Source organism: Crocodylus porosus, unplaced genomic scaffold, assembly GCF_001723895.1.
Source record: "Crocodylus porosus isolate Cpor-Errol unplaced genomic scaffold, CroPor_comp1, whole genome shotgun sequence".
In the NCBI taxonomy this organism is placed as follows: domain Eukaryota; kingdom Metazoa; phylum Chordata; order Crocodylia; family Crocodylidae; genus Crocodylus; species Crocodylus porosus.
The window spans coordinates 92,953,950-92,976,097 of NW_017728943.1; the positions used below are offsets into that span (position 1 = coordinate 92,953,950).

The 22,148-nt window shown below is 42.1% G+C and overlaps 1 protein-coding gene across 4 annotated transcripts in view; it reads left to right on the forward strand.

The window, feature by feature from the left end:
- Positions 1–22,148, forward strand: part of RGS7 (regulator of G-protein signaling 7) — a 494,829-nt gene that overhangs the window by 405,332 nt on the left and 67,349 nt on the right. For all 4 annotated transcript variants that reach the window (XM_019549803.1, XM_019549804.1, XM_019549805.1 and 1 more), the window contains exons 7-9: positions 3,807–3,871; positions 8,646–8,722; positions 8,823–8,904. In XM_019549803.1, the coding sequence (XP_019405348.1) occupies positions 3,807–3,871; positions 8,646–8,722; positions 8,823–8,904 (224 nt within the window). The remainder of the gene's footprint in view (positions 1–3,806; positions 3,872–8,645; positions 8,723–8,822; positions 8,905–22,148) is intronic.

The following is a 22,148-nucleotide window of genomic DNA, read 5'->3' on the forward strand; positions in this document are numbered from 1 at the left end:
GGTCTGATTGTAGCCTGTTGCATCCTTCCAGTGTGCCCACGTCCCCCCAAAGGGAAGGCCTTGGGTTTTAGCTACTGTAACTCCTAAGGAACAGAAGTTACCTCACTATGACCTATCTATTTTATCCAATGAATGTAAAATACAATATGCAGAGCAGCACTGGAGACAGAAGCAAAAGCCAGAACCTAGAGCCATTTCATTGTCCATCTCACTGGGCCACACTCCCACTGATTTGCTTTCTTTCTAGCCCCACATAACTTCCACTCTTGGCTGCTCAACAGGCAGTTTCAAGAGGAAAGACGGGAAGTTTTTCTCCATTAAAACTTTTGGGAGCTTGTACACCATTACATGACCATGTGGCTATCATATGGCCATAGCAGAGCAACTTTTAACTCTGCCTTAACCACACTTGTGGGTGTGTCTACATGTTCAATTACAGCACCTGAATGAACTGTGGAGTTTATTGCTCCAGAGTTAATTGCAGGGCACAGCATGTGGAACCTGACCAGAGCAGCCCCAGCTAGCAGGGGGTCCTGGAGGTTAATCTGCCAGCCTGCGGCAGCTGTCCCTGACTCAACATGATGTAGAGGGGTTGGTTGGGGTACTTCACTGTGGGGCTAGCTGGCAGGCAGCCCCCACACTGAAGCGCCCTCATGCCCCTGCCAGGTGGGCAGTATCTACATTTTTTTACTCTTAAGTTTTTTACTCTTTAGCAGGATAGTAACTGTAAAGATATATAGTACATGTATTTACAAGTAGTATTCTGTTGCAGAGTAAATTAGTTTACTCCATCCTAATACAGGCACGCTTGTAGATGCTGAAATGTTTACTGGGCAGCTAGTCAACTGTGCAATAAACATGTCCTGTATGAAGAAAATATTGTAATGAGAAAAAAGTCACAGGTGATACAATCATTAGGTTCCTAAAAGGGAGAACCTTTCTAATGTCTTGGATGGAAGACCTGAGGCAAAACAAAACCAGTTGTGAAGCCTTTTACCAAGAAATATGTATGCTAAAAAAAGGCATGAAATGGAAATTTCGGGAAGACAGGTATGGAAAGCATTGCCACAAGTGATTAATAAGGTAGTGTGGTGTAATACCAGATGTTTATGTATACAAAAATCTAATTCCAGTTTGAAATGCCCTTAAAATAGCGCAGGCCGAAAGTCCTTATGCTTAAATAGTATTCTGGTTTCCAGACTCTGTATTTCTCTTAAGAATCTCATTTTGGGACAGATGACTTATATAAGTCCTGAAATTACCTATTTTTCTGAGGATTGTTTTGTGTCTCATATACTTTTGTTGTTTTGCTTTAACCATTTCTTACTCTAAAATAAGAATCTTGCTGCAGACTAAGGCTTCAGTGAGATTTTTTTTTTGTTACACTAAAAGAAAGAATTGACAAGAATTTAAGTATACCTGCAGAATCATGTGATGCTCCTTTTGGAGAAGAGGTACGCCAGAAGCCTGGTTCCACAACCATTTCTCATTTAAAGTCACATTTACAGGGGCAACCCCACTGACTTGTGAAGCTTGAGAATTTTCAGCTCTTATCATTTTCTTGCTGTCAGTAAATTTCAGAATGGGATTAGTCTTTTATGTTTGTGTGGGTAAGTGCTTTTTGCTGTGAGCAAAGGTTGCAGTGGCAATCCCTTACCTCTCAGTCATCCTAAGGGAGGCTGCTCATGTGTTGCAGTTAAGTGTGTGTGTGTGGTGGGGGGCAGAAACGGGAGGAGGTTCAGATCTTTTACTGCAGCATCGTGCATTGGGCACAGTCTAAGGCTGGCTGCCAAACTAAAGGGTTCATTGGTATGGCCTTCTCTGGAAGTTAGGTTTCTGAAACCATAGCTGCTTCAAACATATTGATTAAGCTGACAACAAAAAACAAAGCTCAGAATATATATTGGACACCCATCATCTGAGAATAGAAGTATTATAAACTGAGAAGCCTTGTGTTATTTTCTCTGAATATGCTTCATGCCTCCATGGATTTGTTTGTGACTGGAGACTTGCCACAGACTTAAACTATAGTGGATTGTTATAAGTCAGCAAGGAAATAAGCAGTTTTGCAGCAAACAAATGAAGCTTTAACCAGGTTTATAGCAATGATGAGGCAGCCCCAACCCTAGAGAAAGAGCCGTTTGCCCAAGACTGAGGACCTTGGGTTCAAAAGACATTGCTCTGTCAATCATTCTGCCCTCCAGAAAGGGATGGGAAAACTGTCTGCTACTGCTGCCTGATAGACTGATGGAGAGCCCGTGTCTGAATTAAGTGGGCTACAAAGTGGTTCCCAAGAAGATGAAGCTTTCATGTTTCCATCATGTCTAATAGGGGCTTAAGGGAAATGCATAATACAGTTACTGTGAGAGACTACTGTGATTTTTCGCCCCCCCCCCACAAAATACATCATCCTTCAGTGTGAGGAAGCAGCTTCTCCTGGAGGGAGTCATACTTCTTTTTCCTGGAGGGAGACTTGCAGGGTTGCCTGACTTCCTAAACATCATCGGGCCTGCTAAACATCATGATGGGTATAACCTAGGGATGGATTTTGAAGAGCCTTCTAGTAACCGTGCCTCATCCCAAAGAAGAATGAATGCATGCTGTTTTAACTTGATAGGGCTTCAGTCTTGTTTTTACTTTTCTTTTCATCAGGTAACACCTGGAAGCACAAATACAGTTTTTACAAGAGTCTCTGAACTCTAAGTTCTTTGCTGCAGTACCAGGGAAATCAGTGAAATCCCTCAGGGCTGGAGTAAACCACAGTGAAATTTGGCCCATATCTTTCTTCTGTGGACCAGAGAGATGACAGACAGGGTTGGTAGATCTTTGTCTACAGTAGTCAACAGGCCACCCCATCCCAGAAAGGGGATAGTACTATAGCAGCATAAAGTGTTCACAAAATTACTCCTTTGCCTTGTTACGGAGAATTTAGGTGCCTCACTTCATCCCTGGAAAGGATCCCCTGTATTATGGAGCTACTGAGGTTCATAGCAAAGATTGAATTTTCCCCAAGATGAGAGAGAATGAAGCTTAAGTCAGTAGGAAAGTCAAATGCATAAAGAATTCAGGCTCAAGCATTTAGTGCAATGATTTTAATGAACAATACTAACATCTGTCCTGGTTAATTCACATTCATTTTATTTTTGACCTGTCATCTTTTCATATTTAGTCTTTTGTAAAAACATTACATTTGTTCAGTTATACTATAATGAATCCAGAACACTTTTAAAGTTCATAGAATTACGTCAGATTAGATTCTGACTCACCGTTGTACATAAGCCATACTGCCCTTCTTTCATTTATACCTCTTTGAGATATTCATTGAAGGGAATGTTACTTTCAGAGCCTATTTATCATTTATGTTGTTCATGTTGCCTTTAACTGTGATTTTTCTCATTTAATTGTTGTTTGTTGTCTCTGAAGTTGGAAAATAATATATATATATATATATCCTTTTTTTATGTTCTTGAAAAGTCACTTTGTTCCTTTAGATATACTGTGCATATTATTCCTTTAAAATACTTTTATATTTTCTTTTTTAATAAACAAACAAAAAGACAAATGTTTTGTTTATTATGGCTATGAGATAAAGTGAGCTTTAGAATCATGTAGTTGATCATTTTGGCTGACTTCATTGCAGTAAAGGGTCTACTGTCTGCATTTTTTCAAGGAATACAGAAGGAATAAACTACCAATTTATTTCAAAGAAAAGTGGATGAATCTTGCTGGTTTCTGGGGGTGTGATGTTTATGAGACAGTGAGAAATGATTGATTTTTTTTTTATTTTTTTTTTTTTGGTATTCCAGCGGTTTACCTCTGCAAGCGAACAATGCAAAACAAAGCGCGGCTTGAGCTAGCAGACTATGAAGCAGTAAGTACCTGGGGCCATTCCTCAAACTGAGATGTCAAATCAATGAGTTTCTCAAGCCCTGCAGCATGTAGAATAAAATTCAAGATGAAGAACACAAACTTTTCAGCCGTAGTTTATAAATTGATCTAATTTAACTTGTATCTAGACAAAGAGCAACTAGTAGTCTATGGCTTCTTTTAGAAACCATACATGCTGTTGCATAGGAGAGGCTGAAGTAAAGATTTCAGGTGATAGAAGTGGGATGAACAGTCAGATGCAAACCCCAGCTTCTTCCAGATCTTTGGGGCACAGTTTGAAACTTGGGCTTTTGGTTTCATCTCATTTCTTATCTAACTGTTCACGGTTGCTTTTCCTGGCATCAGTGTTCACAAGTCCTTAAATCCCTGCTGTCTGAGGCAGATATATTTCAACACCTGGAAACAACTGTACTGCATAGTGTAAAGTTTCTACCTATGAATATTGTATTCTATTTATATACAAGGTACCCATGAATCTGACACACACACATTTTTCTGGCTCTCAACTTAGGGAGAAAAAGATATGTAGAGACACATTTACAACGTATAATCTTTTTTGGTATATTTAAGAGCTTTACTTTTTCTTTTCTTTTTCCATGAATTTAAGATGCAGTGGTAGTGTAAGAGAGATGTTGTAGACCAACTGAGCATATCAACATGAGACACTTACTGCACAGTGTTATTAGGCTAATGAGCAGTAAGCATCACTAAATAACCATTTGCTTGTGCTGCTATGCAGTAACTTTAGATACTGTGCATCTAGTTAGTACTTTATTAAGGAAGTACTAAGTTAAATGTGCAGTATCTAAGGCATGTTAATGAACTTGTAGACACACCCACTGTGTAGTTGGCATAGAGTTAGAAAAGCTTTCAAATGCAAAACATTCTTCATCAGGTCTGACCACGGCAAGCCAAACACAGCACAGTAACAAGCAATAATAGGAGAAAGTGAGAGAACTTGCCAGGGCAGCAAACACACAATTAGTAGAAGAAGCTGAGTACTGGGAGATGAAGGCCTATCAAAAGGGAGGAGAGTCCTTCTCACCCCTAACCTGTGGAAAGAATTGAGGTGTCATGTAAATTAGAACATGCCATTAAACCAGTATCAATGTTAAGTCCTCGGTTCTTAGTATTCAGCCAGTTTATGATTTTTTTGTTCCCATGTTTGCCTTTTAAAGGCATTAAGCACATTTCCCTTGACTATGAAGACAGTGAGGTCAGAGAGGGAGTGGTTGTTCTGAGAGAAATGTGTTCCTAATAGTGTATGCATGTCTCTATCCTTTATATATGTTTTTTCTTTAAGAGTTCATTCTGGTATGTAGTTTCACATGTGGTTGTGATGAGGGCATTTGGTGCATTGGATCAGGTATATCACATTGTGGAAAAGATGTGTAGGACATATGGATTGTGATAATTGTGTAAGGGGATGTGTGTTCATAATAGTGGCAGTAGAGATGTGCTGGTAGATGAAGTATTACTTGCCAAGGCAGGACAGTCTCCCACTTGATGCCTAGTGGGCAGTGGGGAGATGGTTCTGATGATGAGCTAGAGGTTTGTTTGAGAGCCAAGAATGGAAGGGATGGGAATATTTCTTTCAAAGGTCTGATTTTGGTTGTGTATAGGCTGTAGTCTGATGATTTTTCTGATCAGTTACAATATTGGGTGGGGATGCACATTAGGGTGTTCACAGGGAGTTTTCTTTTTCTTTTGTAGCAGGTTACCATGGGGTACTTGAATAGCTCTTTTAAATATATGGACTGTTTCTCTGCTGGAGTGCCTTTGTTGTATAAAAGCAGATTTTAGACTGTCTAGGAGGGCATCATGAGTGTTCCCCTCAGAGCAGATGCAGTGGTATGAGAGCCGAACTGTAGATTACCATTTCTTGAGTGTACTTGAGGTGATTACTGGTCTTGTGGACACGGGCTCGGTGGTCTGTGGGTTTTCTGTATCTAGTGGTTTATCTGGTGCCATTATGGATGTGGATTGTGGTATCTAGATTGTTAGTGTAGGAGTAGTCCAGAGAAAATTTGAGAGAGGAGTGATAGTTGTTTAAACCCATGGTGGAAGTCAATAAGTGAGTCCAGGTGTTCAGTCCAGATAGTAAAAATAACATCTATGTAATGCAAGCATAATGCAGTTTTGATGGTGCAGCTTTCTAATGTTTTTACCCCCCGGTGGCTTATGGAGAAGATGGCATACTGAGGGGCCTTCTTTGTGCTCGCAACTGTGCCAATGGTTTGAAGTGATGATTGTTGAAAGTGAACTTGTGAGTGAGGATGAAGTAGAGATTTGTGCAACATGTTGTTGCAAATCTGACTCTACTCCAGATTATTGTAGATATTTCAGGTGGGCAGCTGTGCTTTCATGATGTGGGATGTTAGTGTACAGGCTGGTGGCATCTATGGTTACAAATATGGCCTTCTCAGGGATGTGGTCAGTCCTCTGGATTTGGTTGAGAAAGTCTGTGGTGTCTTATAGAAAACTTGCTGTTTGAGTGATGAGTGGTTTCAGGATAGATGCAGGGTATTTTTATTTTTTTTTAAAGTTTTTAAAGATGAGTCATATTCAAAAGAATAAAGTAGAATGATCTCAGGCAAAATTTTCAAAGGTAAATTAATGATTTACCAATATAAAGCTCATTTGCAAAAGTGACTTTAGCATGTAGCACCAAATCCAAATTTCCTCATCTGCAGTTCCATTTAGGTATTGCAGGTCTCAAAAATAGGAGCCTCACTCACCCCAGGATGGTAAATCAAACTGGAAGAGGTGGACATCCCAAAATCCCATATATGCATGGAGAAATGTATGCACATGCAAAGGATGATTATTTTCCTAGATGCTGAGTGATCCAGTAGGAAGCATTAGGTTTTAGAGCTAATTTAAGTCCCTGCTCCCCACAAAACTTACGATCCTTAAACAGAGCTTCACATCCATCACTTTGGGATGCAAAAGACACTTAACTCATCCTGTCAACAGCATTCAGTTTTGTGAAAAATGCAGCACCTGTCCCAACTTTCATTCTCAGATACTGTGGGGCAAAAAACCTAGTAATTAAAGCATTCCCCAGGACATGGGGCATCTGGGTTTTGTGCCTTCCTCAGCCCAAGGAGACATAGCTTCCCATGTACCACTTTCCAGGAGACTGCCCTAATCACAAAGCTATAGGACAGGGTGAGTGAGGACATCTTCTACATCTCCTGTTGAAATGAGAGTACTGGGCATATAGAAATGAAAGATGCATGGGACCAGAATGACAATAATCAAGAGGCAGCATGACCTTTAGCCCAGAGATAAGGGCACCCCCCCATTCTAATTTATTTCTTTGCTTAGCCAATGACTTTCTCATGTGAAATGTATACATTATCTAGGCAGCAGGGACTAAAAGCTGTATTTCCCTCTGAACAGGGAAGTCCAGGAACTAAAGAGTCAGGCTGCTTTTGCTACCATTGCCTGGGAGTGAGAACACTCTCCTATGAATTGGGAGATGTGGCTTGAATTCCTTGAGGTTGAGAAGGACCTAAAATCCAGGTCTGGGTGTTGTGCTTTCAACTGAGCTGAATAGTGATAATAGTGGCAGTTAGGCAAGTTTTGTGAATGCAAAACAGATAATTTGGATAGAATTTAGGCATCTCCCATGTCTTATCTGGATCACAAGAGTGTATAGGCAAGTCCTAGGTTTTTGATCTAGATTTTTTAGGACCAAGCCTAGAAGCCTCAGTGTTAGGGAACTTTCAGGCCAAAATGGAGATGGCTAATGAATCTAGATGCTTCAGTAGTTTTACAGCTGTTGGACCAGTATCTGTTTGGTTTCTTTCTTTTTTGAGGGATATAAATGCCTAAATTCTGCCCAAGTACCTTCAGATTCTCATGCCCACATCCACAGAGAGACATGAATACACCCAGTATCATCACCTGACCCTTAAAGTCCTGGATCTCAGAATGAAATTCATAAACTTAAGTTAAGCTTCTGAGTTCCCAATACAGAAAATAGTCAGTTAGGTGCCTAGAGACGGGATTCACAAGAGCCAGCACATTGCATACAGGTGAGGGAGATGTAGAGATCCTCCAGTTTTACTACCGTACCTGAGGGAAGACTTACACCAAGGCTTTGAAAATGATACATATTGGATGTATATATATTTCTGTACAGAAATGGATAGATACAGTCTTCAGGAAGATTTTTTTTTAAATTAAATCATGCATGGCAAGTTTTCTTGAGATGAGTTTAATGTTCCCAGAATAGTAATCACTTCTCCTTATAATGTTTGGCAACAGCAATCTCTAGCAGGACCATAGCCCATATTTACTCAATGTTAACACTTCACAGAGAAGACAAATGGATATTCTAATGTAGATTAATGGCAATATCATGCAAATGCTATTGCTATACTCCCACACTCTGTGCTACTGTTGGAAACTGGAGGGTATTATTGAATTAGCACAATAATTGTCTACTCAATGCCCACAACTTAGCAAGAGCACCAGGCTCTCACCCTAAATTTGTGTTCTACTTTTTCATCACCCTTTTTCAAACTTAAAGAGAAAGTGAATTGGAACAAACATCTCTGGCATTCTGTCCTTTTCTGTTAAGCAGGTACCTTACTCCAAACAAATAGGTTGTATTTATGCTAGCATGTACATTATGGTTTTTGACCACTATATTATTTTGTGATGTGTGAAAGATAACCTACCATTGCAGAGACTAGAACTGATCTAAATCTACAATTTAAGTTCCTTAAACTGTGATGTATTTTCAGGAAAGTTTGGCCAGGTTACAACGAGCATTTGCCCGGAAATGGGAATTTATTTTCATGCAAGCTGAAGCACAAGCAAAGTAAGTTCTGTTGAATTTTTGTTGCTGGATTTGTCATTGAATATTCTAAAGAGTACCACTATTAACACTGTTCATCTTAAATATACCACAACATTGACAGAGTGGACAAGAAAAGAGACAAGATAGAAAGAAAAATCCTTGATAGTCAGGAGAGAGCATTCTGGGATGTACACAGACCTGTGGTAAGTAACTCCATAGATTTTATGTTGAGTTTAAGCATTTGAAATGATTAGCATCAAACTCCGTTCAGGCATTCCTCAACTTATGACTTTTTGAGTTGTGACAAGTGTCATTTAACTTTTATAAATTGACATCCTGTTCTGATGTTCTGGTGTGGGTTTTATCTTTACAACAGTCGATACAGCTGCATGCAGCTTGTAAGTGTTCTGTGGTGGAAGGGTAAGGGAAGGGGCATGGGGAGGCGTAGCTGTCACCCCTCCCCCCCTGCTTCATGCCCTCCTGGTCCCGGCTGGGCAGCACTTGCTCCAGCCCCTCCCTCACCTCAGGGGGCATTGATTTGCCCTTCGCACCCCTTCCCACCACAGCACACTTACCAGCTGCACGCAGCTGTATCAACTATCATAAAGGAACCAATCCTCCATTTGTAACACTGTTCCTATGGAAAAACTGGTTCTGAGTTATGACATTTCGACTTAAGATGTGATTTTCAGGAACCAATTGTGCTGTAAGTCTGAGGACTGTCTGTACAAAATTGTGAATATTTGGGAGTACATGCTTAGAGTTTTTTGAGGGAGGAGGTGACAGAGGATGGTTTTTATTGTAAAATATGTTTTAAATGTGTTAATGTTATAATGTTAATGTTATATTACATGTCTCAGTTAGCCTGACTAGCTTATACACAGGGGAAGAAGAGTTAATAGAGTCCCTGCCAGGTACCAGAGCTGACTGTGTGAGGAAATGAGATTGACTTCCAGCGTCAATGGAATACTGGATAGCCCTGTTGATTCTTGAAGGAGTTGAAATGTATGTGACACCCTGGAGCCATCAAGGGAAGAGAGAGAAATGAAAATGGCAGTGGGCAGGGCAACCTAAAAAGGAATGTGTTGGCTTGTGGTCGGGGGGGGAGGAGCTAAGGAGAGTGAACAGTGGAGCAACTTTGGCACTTACAGCTATGTGGACTGGCCAGTGAATCCCTGAGCTAACTTTGGCATGCTCAGGATTGTACAGGCTGATCTGGGGACATAAAGACTTATTGGACATTTGGTGTGCACAGAGAACCTTTGGCTGGGTAGCCCGTGAACTGGGTAACAAAGTAAAAGGCTTTATTGACAAGATGTATGTTTTGCTGCTTGGAATTTCAGGGCACACTTCTTCCTATCCAGAGTAAAGTTCCTACCTCAAGAGCTGAGTTGAAAGAGGCAGGGAGGGTCAGAGACCACAACGCTATACTCTCAGGTTTGGAAGAAGCCTGGGCTCCCTTCCACTCTAGAAGCCATGTCTGGGCTGGCTGAGAGTACTTGTGTAGATATTGTAGAGAGTTGGCAAGGCTGAAGTTTCCAAGCAAGGGCTCTCCTGGCTAACTCCAAGGCAGGGAGTGGTTCTCTTTTTGTTCGTAGAATGTGCAATTTGTCATTTCTCCACTAAGTATTGTGGATAGACTCATGTTTAATTTTCAAAGAATGCTGAAATAATTATATCGTTAATTCACTTTGGGAAGAATGACTTCAAGGAAGAACACTAAGTGGCACTAAAGTGGTGATCAAATAAGGAGTTGGAAGCCCCATTTATTTGCATTTCTGTATCATATATAGATGGAGATTAATAAGTTTTCACTTCTTGTACACCTAAGTATGTACTGAACATGAGTGCTAATTCAGTAGAATACAGAGGGCATAGTACCAAAGTATCATAGTATCATAGTGCTTAGGGTCAGAAGGGACATAAACAGATCATCAGGTCCAACCCCCTGCCCTGGGCAGGAACGGGTGCCAGGATCATATCACCCCAGCCAAATATCTGTCCAGCCTTCTCTTGAAGACCCACAAGGTAGGAGAGAGCACCACCTCACTTGGGAGCCCATTCCAGAGCCTGGCAGCCATAACTGTAAAGTAATGTCTCCTGATGTCCAGCCTGAACCTTCTCTCTAACAATCTGGGGCCATTATTCCTAGTAACCCTGGGTGGTGCCCAGGGGAACAGAGCCTCCCCCAATTCCTGCTGGCTCCCGCCTGGTGAGTTTGTAAATGGCCACTAGATCCCCTCTCAGCCTTCTCTTGTGGAGGCTGAATAGGTTCAGACCTTTTAGCCCAGGGGCAGGCAATTATTTTGGGCAGAGGACCACTTACCCAGTTTTGGCAGGCTGTTGAGGGCTGCATGGGTAATCCTGCCCCTTGACAGGTGCCCTGCCCCCTGGTCACCATCTTGAGACCAGTGTCCCAGTGTCTTGGGACCAATGTTCCAGGGCCAGCACCGGTGGGGCCCAAAGCAGGGTGCAGGCTGGCAGGGGTCTGTGGAGCCAGGCTGGGCTGCACCAGCCGGTAGAGGGGGGAGCTGGCCTGGCTCCATAGAGCCCCTGCTGGCTAGGACCCCATGCTCCTGCCAACCCTACTGTGGGCCCTGCTGGCACTGTCCCCAGGACACTGGTGCAGGCCCTGTGCTCTGACTGGCTCCCTGCCCACTCACACCCACTGCCCCACAGCCCCATGGTACAGGCCAGGGGAAGCACACAGCCCCGACCCCCTGCCCACCAGCAGGGAAGAAGCTGGTGCTGAGTGCAGGGAAAAGCAGCCCCTCACCCTCCCCATGGCTGGCGATCCCTGCTCCAGGTGCTCATAGCCCACACAGGGCTGTCTGGAGCAGACACAGGCAGCCCCAGGTAGGCTGCAAGTGGCTGCAGCATGGGGCGCTGGCCATGGGGTGAGTGAGGGGCTGCTTTTACCCACACTTACCACCAGTTTGAAACCCCCACTGCCAGCCTGGGACGTGCACTGGCTTTGGGCTTGCCTGTTGGAGGCAGCAGCTGTGGCTCTTGCTTGCTGCGCCAGGCAGTGTTGGCTGCTGCTGCCCACTGGAGCTCACACGCTGGGCATCCCGCAGGTGACAGTGGCAAACATTGCCCGGTGCAGCAAGCAGAGGGGCCACAGCTGCTGTTGCCATGTACAGCCCAATGGGTGAGCCTGGAGCTGGTGCAGAGCCCAGGTTGGCAGCGGGGGCAGGTTACAGGGTGGTGCTGAGCACGGCGGGGCAGGGGGGAAGTGACCCCTCTCTCACTGCATGGCTGGTGCCCTGTGCTGCTGTCTCTCACAGCCCACCTGGGGCTTCCTGTGCCTGCTCTGGACAGCCCCGTGCGGGCTGAGAGAATGGGGCGTTGGCACAGGGCAGGGGAGGAGCCACTTCTCTCCATGCCAGGAAATAGCCCAAGGAAAAGCTGAGAATAGGGGGTGGAAAGCAGTCCCTCACCTTTCCCGTGGCCTGCGCTCCCTGCTGCAGCCACTCGCAGCCCATGCAGGGCTGTCCGGAGCAGGCACAGGCAGCCCCAAGTGGGCTCAGCTTTTCCCTGGGCCACTTTTCCCTAGGGTCCTCCCCTGCCTTCCCCTGCTCCCCCTTACCTGAGGTTCTGGCGCAGGGCAGCCGTGTGGTCCCAGCCCAGAAGCCCCTGCTGTGGCTTCCAGCTGGCGGGGCAGGGCTGGGTGGGTTCTGCTATTGTGGGAGCCTGCAGGGCTTCCCCTGGGTCCTACTGCTCTTGGTTGCTGTCATTTTTTATAGGAAACAAGGGCAGATAAATATTAATTTTCTAAATGTTTTAGGGGCCCTGCAGGCCAGGCAGAATGGCCTCATGAGCCAGATCCAGCCCACGGGCCATATTTTGCCCAACCCCGCTCTAGTCTCTCTTTGTAGGACCTGCCCCACTGCCCCTTGACCATGCGAGTGCCCCTCCTCTAGACCCTCTCAATGCTAGCCACATCCCTCTTGAAGTGTGGCACCCAGAACTGGATGCAGTACTCCAACTGCAGCCTGACCAATGCCGCATAGAGGGGGAGGATCACCTCCCTGGACCTGCTTGTTTTGCATCTGTAGATGCATAACAAGGTGTAGTTAGCCTTACTGACTGCTTCCTCGCATTGATGGCTCATGTTCATCCTGGAGTCAACAATGACACCAAGATGCGTTTCTGCCACCGTGTTGACAAGAAGTGTGTTCCCCAGCCTATACGTGTGTTGCTAGTTACTTCTCCCTAGATGCAGCACCTTGCACTTGTCTGCATTGAATTCCAGGCTATTCTCTTCTGCCCACCTCTGTAACATGTCTAGATCTAGGTGGATTCTGTCCCTACCCTCCAGAGTGCCCACCTCACCCCAGAACTTGGTGTCATCAGTGAATTTGGACAGCTTGCATTCCACACCCACATCCATATCTCTAAAGATGCTGAATAGTACAGGCCCCAGGATCAAGCCCTGGGGTACTCTACTGTCCGCATCCCTCCAAGTCAAGGACAACCTATCTACCACCTCTGCCTGGGTGTGACCATCTAGCCAATTTGGCACCCAAATTTTTTTGCACACCCATGCACAGAGCCAGCTTTGGACACACTTTTAGCTTTGAACGCACAACCTCTTGGTGTGGGGCCCAACATACAAGTCCCTAAGCCATACCACAAGTACAGTAACTTGCATTGGCATTTATAAAAGGACATTGGCAAGGTACAAATCATACTTAAGCTATTATTTGTTATAAATAACACTTTAGAACACTGAAAATGTAACTAGTATACATTAATAAATGTGACCATTCTAATTAATTTCCACTAAGGGCTTTTGGTTAGTAAAATTAGACTAGTGGGAACTTCAGAAATGAAGAGAGTGAAAAGTCTAAGGGTAGAGGTTGAGCTTGGAGACAATAGAAAGACTTGATTGGATTTATCAATCTTAAGTGAAGATCCAGAAGATTTAGTCGGCATACATATTGAGAGAAGGTTGAAAATAAATGCCAGATACAGAAAAGTAGATCAAAGGTTCTGGATGACAAGCATAGTGTTGCCTACTTTTTATTGTAAGGTAAAGAAGAGAGGTAGAAAGGTACTTGGCATTTGCTATCCATAAGAAATGGACTAGAAAATAGAAAGATGAAACACATCTCCAGTTTCAGAGACTATTGAAGACTAGGAGACATTTAGCCCCATATTCAGAAAGAGATCCAAAAATATTGTATTCTTATTTCCAGATTGAGGAGACAGGATAAGTCATTAAAGTTTGGAGAGCTAAGATATAGAAAGACAACAGAAGAGAACATTACAGGACCCAGGACAAGATGAAAGAAAATCAGATTAAGGTCTTTGATTGAACTGTGGTCAGATATTGCTGGTGCAATAGCTGATCTTCCTAATATGACTATAGGAAAACCCACGAAATATGGCTGGTAAAAGTTTGGCCTTGAATAGAAATCTAGGCCCTGAATATAAGAGTCAAGACATTCACTCTGAAAGCACTGAAATGTTTTAAATTCAGTAGCTGATAAGTTTATGAGAGAGACAGAATAGCTGGTAATCTGTTTGTGCTTGAACTGCTACAATTTTTTCATTAAAGGTGTATTTTTAAGGAAACATTTTCAGTGAAATACTGATTGGACCCTGAAAGCAGAAGTCTGAAACTTCCAGCTCTGGATGAAAATTTTGGGTTGTTTATTTGTGAGGGTCCTTTTTTTCCTTTTTGGCTGTGTCAGCACAAATAGTAATGGCACCTGCAGCAATACAAATAGTAACAGCACAGATCTGTGCTGCTACCTTGTGCCACAGCACACACCTCTGCACATGTGTTTTGTTGCAGAACACTGTGTCCCACTTTGGACTAACTGCCCTTGCCCAGCTTCTCCTGGCTTCTGGCATGTTGGACCAGCCAGGGCACAAATGGACAAGTAGAGATGGTCTGGACAGCAACCAGATCATCTCCCTGAAGAACTAGGCTTCTGTTTGTTCCAGTCCATGCTATTGTAGCATGTGCTGTGCTGCTTTCTTTCTGTTTGCTACTGGAAAATCTTGGTAGCAAATTTTGCCCCTGTGCTGCAAATTTACAGGCGGGGCATGCTTTAACATTCTACATATGTAGTTTGTGGCACCACAAATCACACATGTGGAATGTTAAAGTGTGTCCTATGCTGTAAATTTGCAATGCGGAAGCAAAATTTGCACCCAGGATGTCCCAGTAGGAAAGGGGGGTGAGGGGGGGAATAAAAAAGCAGCACAAACATCACATGCTACAATAGCATGCTCCAGAACAAACAGAAGCTTAGTCCTCCAGGGAGATGATCTGGTTGCTGTCTACAGTGTCTCCATTCCTCCATTTGTGCCCCAGCTGGTTCAGCATGCCAGGAACGAAGAGCCATAAACCACACATGGGGAAGCGACTGTTGTGGCTCTGGTTTTCCAAAAACAGATTTATGAATCATTGGAAATTGTTAGTGAAAGCAGATTTGCAAAACTTTAATTTTTTTCATAGTTTGAAAAAGAAAACCATAAAAGATTTCAGTATATTAGGGATAAAACAATCCCATGATCTCCAGATTTTTTTCTTGGAGAAAACTGGCATCTTTTAGCTTGTTTTAGAGCATCATTACAGCAGTTATAAACTTAGAATATAATGAACAGAAGCTATATCTAAATCAAATTTCAGAAAAGATGATAAAATGGAAAGGGGAAAGAAGTCAGGACATGGATCAAGAGAGATACTGTAGCAACGAGCTCTGGAAGTAGGATGGAGTCACAGAAGAAAACAATTGAAAAAGAGTGAAACCAGGAGAACAAAAGTCCCAGTGTGCCAAGAGATCAAATGTGACGTCCTGGCCAGTAATATCAAACGCAGCTCTAAGATTCTAAGATCAAGAAAAGTGAACTAATGTCTGATGTAGAAAGATTGCTTGCTACATACTGACCTAATAATGTCTTTATTTCACAGTGGAGCTCTTAGTGAGAGTTTGTGTTCACAGATCAAAGACAACACTATAGAAGGCTATAGATGTGTATAGAAGGTTATTTCTGTGCAGTAGCACATGGAAAGTTGACTATATGTGACTGAGGCAATTATTTTTAGTGACCTGGTTAGATGTAGCAAATACTTTTTGCAAGGTTTTGCTAAGAAAATTAAACTTGTTATGTGGGGCAGTGATTGATAAAACAGAAAAAGCATGTTCAAGTGGAGAAGGGTGTCCCCCGCAGCTGGGTTATTTGTGCTTAAATTTTTCATTTATAGGGAAAGCGAATAGCTTTAATATCTCATTGCTGGCCCCCATTTTAACACCTGATCTATTGAAAGAATGTGATTATGTAATATGACTTGCAAATGTAACATTCTCTTTTCTCACTTTTTTTTTATACATCTCTTTAACTCAAGCAAAGGCATATCTACCCTTTATGTTGATTGTTCATGTTGATAGTAGCACATGTAGGCTTACTTGAGCAAGCCTGTCTAATTAAAGTGACCTCTCCCCCCGCCAATCCTGGAGCCTGTGTATAAATGCCTATTAACACCTAAAATAAGTGTTAAGCACTCTTTAGGCAGCTAAAACTTATGCCACTCTAGCCTAGGTTTATCTCGGATTTGTGTTGCCCAGCTCTTGTTTCACTAACGTGTAGCCACTCTAGGCTATGCATTAGTGTAAACACCCCAACACCCACCTACCTGCTGGCTCATATCAGGCACACTGCCCTTTCCCAGCTCCCTACTCATGGGCTCTTCCTGCCCCCACACTTCCTTGTGACTGCCCATGCCATCTGCCCATCCAGAATGGGGTCGGGTGGGATTCTTATCTTTCAGTCCTCTGGGGTCCTGCTGGCCTGAACATGTGAGTGCTCCAAACTTGAGCTAGCACTAACACCAATCAATATTTCAGCAGCTCACAGTGTAAGATGTAATAAGGCCCTAACTCTTTGAAAAAGTGAGCAAGGAAATTTAACACTTTGCTGCTACAAACCTTTAAATAAATGTACTTCTTTCACCGGGTTATAAATTAATTAAATACAAATACAATATAAAAGGCCACTGGACAGTATTTAGGATTCAAATAAATTTGAAAGTGTCTTGATACAGCAGAAAGTAACCCTTTCATCCACAAACTTTTAAATCTAAAGCAGTGTTCAGAAAGCAAACATATTACATACATCAATTAATGCAGAAGGGCAAATTCCACTTAGTGAATATAGTTCCTAAAGGTAGCAGCATGACTAGTGGCAAACACAATGTTTGATTCATTTGTGACATAAAATTTAACAGCTTAGATCATGTTCTTAATTTGCCAAGAAATGTGTTTTGTTTTGTTTTTACATAACAATATTCTTTGTAGCGATTCAATAAATGGTAATGTTTCTTTTTGTATGTAAGAATCACCTCGCTTCTGGCTTTTCTCCTTATTTAAATTTTTAGTTTGAAATTCCTAAAAAAGTAACCTCATGAAATGTGTCTTTCCATTTTCCATTTCTGTCCTCTCTACCCTCAGTATCAGACCTAATAAGAAATATTATCATCTAATCAGGGTTTATCAAGAGAGTCTTGGGTGTTTGTTTTTGTTTTCTTTTTTCTGTGCACACATGCGCATGCATATGTATGTGTGTCTCAGGTACCTACACTTTTCTTATATTTTTAATTAAGTTGTAGCTCATCTTTCAAGCTAAGATTTTAGGTCATTGCAAACTACTGAATTTAATTTTGGTAGCAGGGAAAAATCCGTCTCTTTGCATACTCCAAATCCCATAAGCTTCTGAGCCAAGTCTTGTTTACCCAAAGTAAAGCCAAACCATTTCTGCCTTACTTTTCTGAATGAGGAAAATACGAATTGTGTCATCCAGCCCTATTAGCAATTCCTCAGTTTGAAAGTTTCATGCCAAGTGTTTCAGGTATCTAAGTTAAAGTGTATTGGTCTAGAGGCAAAAGCGATCAGAACTCATGGTAGAGGTGTTTTATTAGACCAACTACATTTTTACAGCCAAAAAAAAAAATATTTGCAAGTTTCAGGCACAAGCACCCTTTTTCCTGTTGCTGAAGAAGGGTGCTTGTGCCTGAAAGCTTGCAAATAAATAATACAGGTTTTTTTGTGCAAAAATGTAGTTGGTTTAATAAAAGTTATCACCTCTACCATGAGTTCTGATGCTAAATGTTTTGTATTTGGTTTGTGGTGTATGTTCATGGGAAAGTCACATCTTCATAGGTGTTACCGGATTTGCCTGTCCCACCTGGAGTGGGCTTATTTATTAGAGTTACGTTCTGGGGTCTATGTAATTCTATCAAAGTACTGCTTGTGCCACTTGTGTTTCTATATGGAGCTGTATTTCTCCCTTCTGCAAGTTCCCAGCCCCCAGTGAAGCTACCCTGGAGGGCTTAGTTTCAACAGGCCTGGGTTTCTCCAGCCACAGGATCAGTTCAACACTCACACGCACAGAGATTAATGGAGCATGTCTGTGCAAGCAGGGTGAATCAGCACTTTCAAGCTGACACTCTCATATGCCACGGACTCAGCACCTCCTAATCTCTTGTCACAGTTGTCCTGGTAGTATCGCCCTTCATGAGCAGGCCCCACTGGATTTGGGGACATTACAGGGAACTTTGGACTAGGTAAGAGAAGCGTTGCTGCAGAGCAAATGGGGAAGTTGAGGAAAAGAGAGTAAACGAGGTTTGGAGAAAGTATGGCAACCGGCAAGGCCATAAAAGTTTTATTTTATTGCCAAGTATATGAAACTTATAATGATACTAGTAGCAACAGCTATACAAGGAGAGATAATCAAACCAAATAGTTACAATATTACATGGTTTCAGTTGGGTATTTTGGAAATCTAGCTCAAGTTTGATCAACAGAAGTCAGGTTTAGAAAGCTATGCTTGGAGCAAGAGAGAGGGGGAAGAGAGAGATTAAATGGGATCTGAGGTTTAGAAAGTGGGCTTAAACAGAGGGAGAAAGAGAGACTTGGGGGGTCCCACTGCTTGAACCAGTCGAGGTTCCCAGGTGTTTGTTGGAACTCATAGAGAAACTGTTCAGTTTAGGGTCCAGGGTGCTTGAGACAGGCAGAGCCCCCAGCACAATCAGTGAAGATATTCCAGGTGGGAAAGGAGAAGGTGAAGTCCCAATGGAACTGGTTTAGCGTTTGGATCTAAGCACCAGAACAGGAACTTGACCTTGGATACGGGTTTTTGTAGAGAAACAGTAATGGTATCTGATAACTACTGGGCTAGGTGTGTGCAGGCATGGGTTGATTAACTTCTGGAGGAGAGATTCCCCCATCATGCAGTGCTACTCTGGTCCCAGAGTTCAGGGGAGCTGCCTGTCAGCCTTGTCTGGAGTGGTTTAGGTGCATCTCCCTCTGCATCTTCATTATTTGTTGTAAGTCTTCTGATCAGTTCTAGTTCAGGCAGTGTTGAGAGAAGGGGTGTCCTTCATGAATGAGAGAGGCTGGGTACTGTGCCAGGCTTCCCAAGGACAGAACTAACAGGTAACATAGGACAGGGGAGCCCTCCTCATTCTGTCTTTGGTTTGAAAAATTAACCAAAGACAATGAAGTAAAGCCTGTAAAACACTATCCTAGGCATGCTGCTACAGCATCTACAGTATATTCTGTTCAAAGGAGATACAGGTGTATGCTGAGTTTTGTAAACTTCATAGGTAGCCTGCTGAGTAAGACCATTTAGAAACAGTGTGTTAACTGCCCTCTGGGTTTACTCATATTATTATAGCAATGTTATTAAATGGGTTTTCTCATTGTAATAAAATGAGGTGCCAACAGTGTAGGAAAGTAATGTTCAAGTGAAAATTGGGGATGATTCCAAAATGGGAAGATATGAAATCTGTAGGGAAGGTAGATAATTACAGAATCTGATGAGATGTTAATTGTTTTCTAAAAGACAGTTCAATGAGAAGTAGGTGACTAAATAGCAGTAATTAGTAAGAGAAAATAATGGGAAAACTCTAGTGCAGATGTACTGCATTATGTGAACTGTGCAAAGGAAGTTTATGGTTCATAAGCATAATTATAATAAAGATTTTCTAATAATTCATAAGGCTGATGAGTATTATTAAGCAGTTATTTATCAGTTTAAGATTGTTTATAAGCTGTATAAACTATCCTTCTAGGGAGGCAATGGGTAGCCTTTTCCTATTGTAAAAAGTTGTATTTTTATCAAAATGATTTGCTTACTAACAAAAAATCTGGATCCAGGCCAGTAAAATTATATATGTTTGGTTTCTGGGCTGAATAAATTAGAAAAAAGGTTTTGAGGTTTTGAGTACTTGAGGTGGGGACAGCAGAGCAGATATTTCAAACTGAGAATGTGTCCACCTCTCTCTCTCTCTCTCTCTCTCTCTCTCTCTCTCTCTCTATATATATATATATATATATATAAAGGATAAAAGAGTTAAGGTGTGATATTTAGAATGTAGTTATATTTTAAACCAACGTTCTCTGATATTTCATGTTGGCTTTTGAACATAATTGGACAAATACAAGACAAAGAAGGAAGCTCCATTTCATTCTATAGAAATGAGCATTATTCAGGACTCACTGTAAAACCTAAAGGGGAAAAAATGACAGATTTCATGCAGTGATCATAGTATTAATGTAAATTTCACAGTTTGCCATGGATCACAAGAAAAAGATGTTATAGCTCTTAACCTCATTCAGACTGCATTCTGTGGACTGTAAAATATAACCTTGATTGCTAGTTTTCAAGCACAATCCTAATGTTTCTGTGTATTGTCATTCCCTTTCCAACCCATACTTTTTGACAGTGTGATCTCATAATGATCCTTGCTTCTATTTCTATGAATCATTCCTACTGCACTCCCCAACATCAGGAAATACTTTGAACAGCAAATTAGTAATGATCAACAGGGTAAAGCATATGGCATGATATCTCCTACTTGACCCTTCTCTTTCACACTGAAAGAGTATTGAGAGACATTAAATACTAGATGGCCAATTACAAACACACTGAGGAAAAACAAAGCAGATGATACCCTCCCATTAATATCTGATGCCATCTTGTTTTTCATTTGTCATCAGTTTTAGTTTAGATTTGATAACTTATATTTTATATAAACTCTTAAGGACAAAGATTAATACAATATTAATACTTTATCACATTTTAAATGTGGGGATACAGGTTCTCATATAGTGTGCAATATTAGTTTTAGCTCAAATACTTTGTGAAAGGTGGCCTCTAATACCAGATCAAAGAGCAAAAGTGATGGTGGTAGAGGGAAAATGGTAACCAGACTGATGACTGTGTGGTCTAATATCTCACAAATTAAAAGAAATGAAAACTATTATGATGCACCACTGTATGATACACCGGCAGGTTTTCCAGCTTGCCAATGATTTGTATACTTAGGAACTGAGTTTCAGAAGTGATGAACACCTATAATGCCTATTGATTTCAGTCAGCTTTGTAGAAAATCAGATCCTTATTTTTTTCCTTGTATTTTTTGATTCAAGTATAAAAATAGAGATTTTATAAACTATTGCTTTTGGGAAGTAACAAAGGTGTATGTCAAGGACTTGGGTATCCTAAATATTTTCTATTCATAAATTAATCACAACTTCCAGGAAACTTCAGTGTCAAAGACTGAAAACTTTATTTCCTTCTGAGGAATTAAATCACAATGAGAGAGGACTGGTACATTAGTTTAAGGGCTTGTCCACATGAAAATACTCAGCTTTGTTACATGGTAATTTTGCTCGGCTCCTAGAGCTCTTAATTCATGGATTGTCTGCACATTAATATTTTAAAGTGGTTTCAAGCACTCATTATATGGCTCAAAATTAAGCCACTCCAGGACAAGATTATCTCTGATCTGCACCTCCCAGCTCCTGTCCCTCTAAGGTGTGGTCACTCCCCACAGATCTGTGACCCAAGTTCAAGTCCTCCAGTATCCCAGGATCTCTCACAGCCCTGCACACAGAGCAGGGATAGAAGCCTGTCCTGGCTCACCAGCCCTCCAGTGGCAGCTCACAGCTACAGCTCTTAGTCCTGCCCCTGCTCACCAGGCCTCCAGTGGCAAGTCCCAGCTGTGCAGGTGGGGGACAGCCAGATGTTTCCAGACTAAGGGCATGACTGCTCCAAACTCTAAGCCAGCAGTGACTCCAACCAACATTTGTGTGCCTCACAGTGTATGGTGTAACAAGGCCCTCAGGGAAGCTAGGTAGTATTAACTTATAGCCAGAAAACAGCATAATGTTCCTTATTTGTATAAACTTCAGCTGGTTCCCCTTAATCTACCTGAATCTCCATGAGCTTGTCTCCATGAAATATTAATATGACACAAACTCCGGTGCAGCTCACACTAGTATTTATTGTTTCATAGTTTCATAGTTTCATAGATTCTAGGGTCGGAAGGGACCTGAGCAGATCATCTAGTCCGACCGCCTGCCATGGCAGGAAAGAGTACTGGGGTCAAACGACCCCAGCAAGATGTGCATCTAACCTCCTCTTAAAA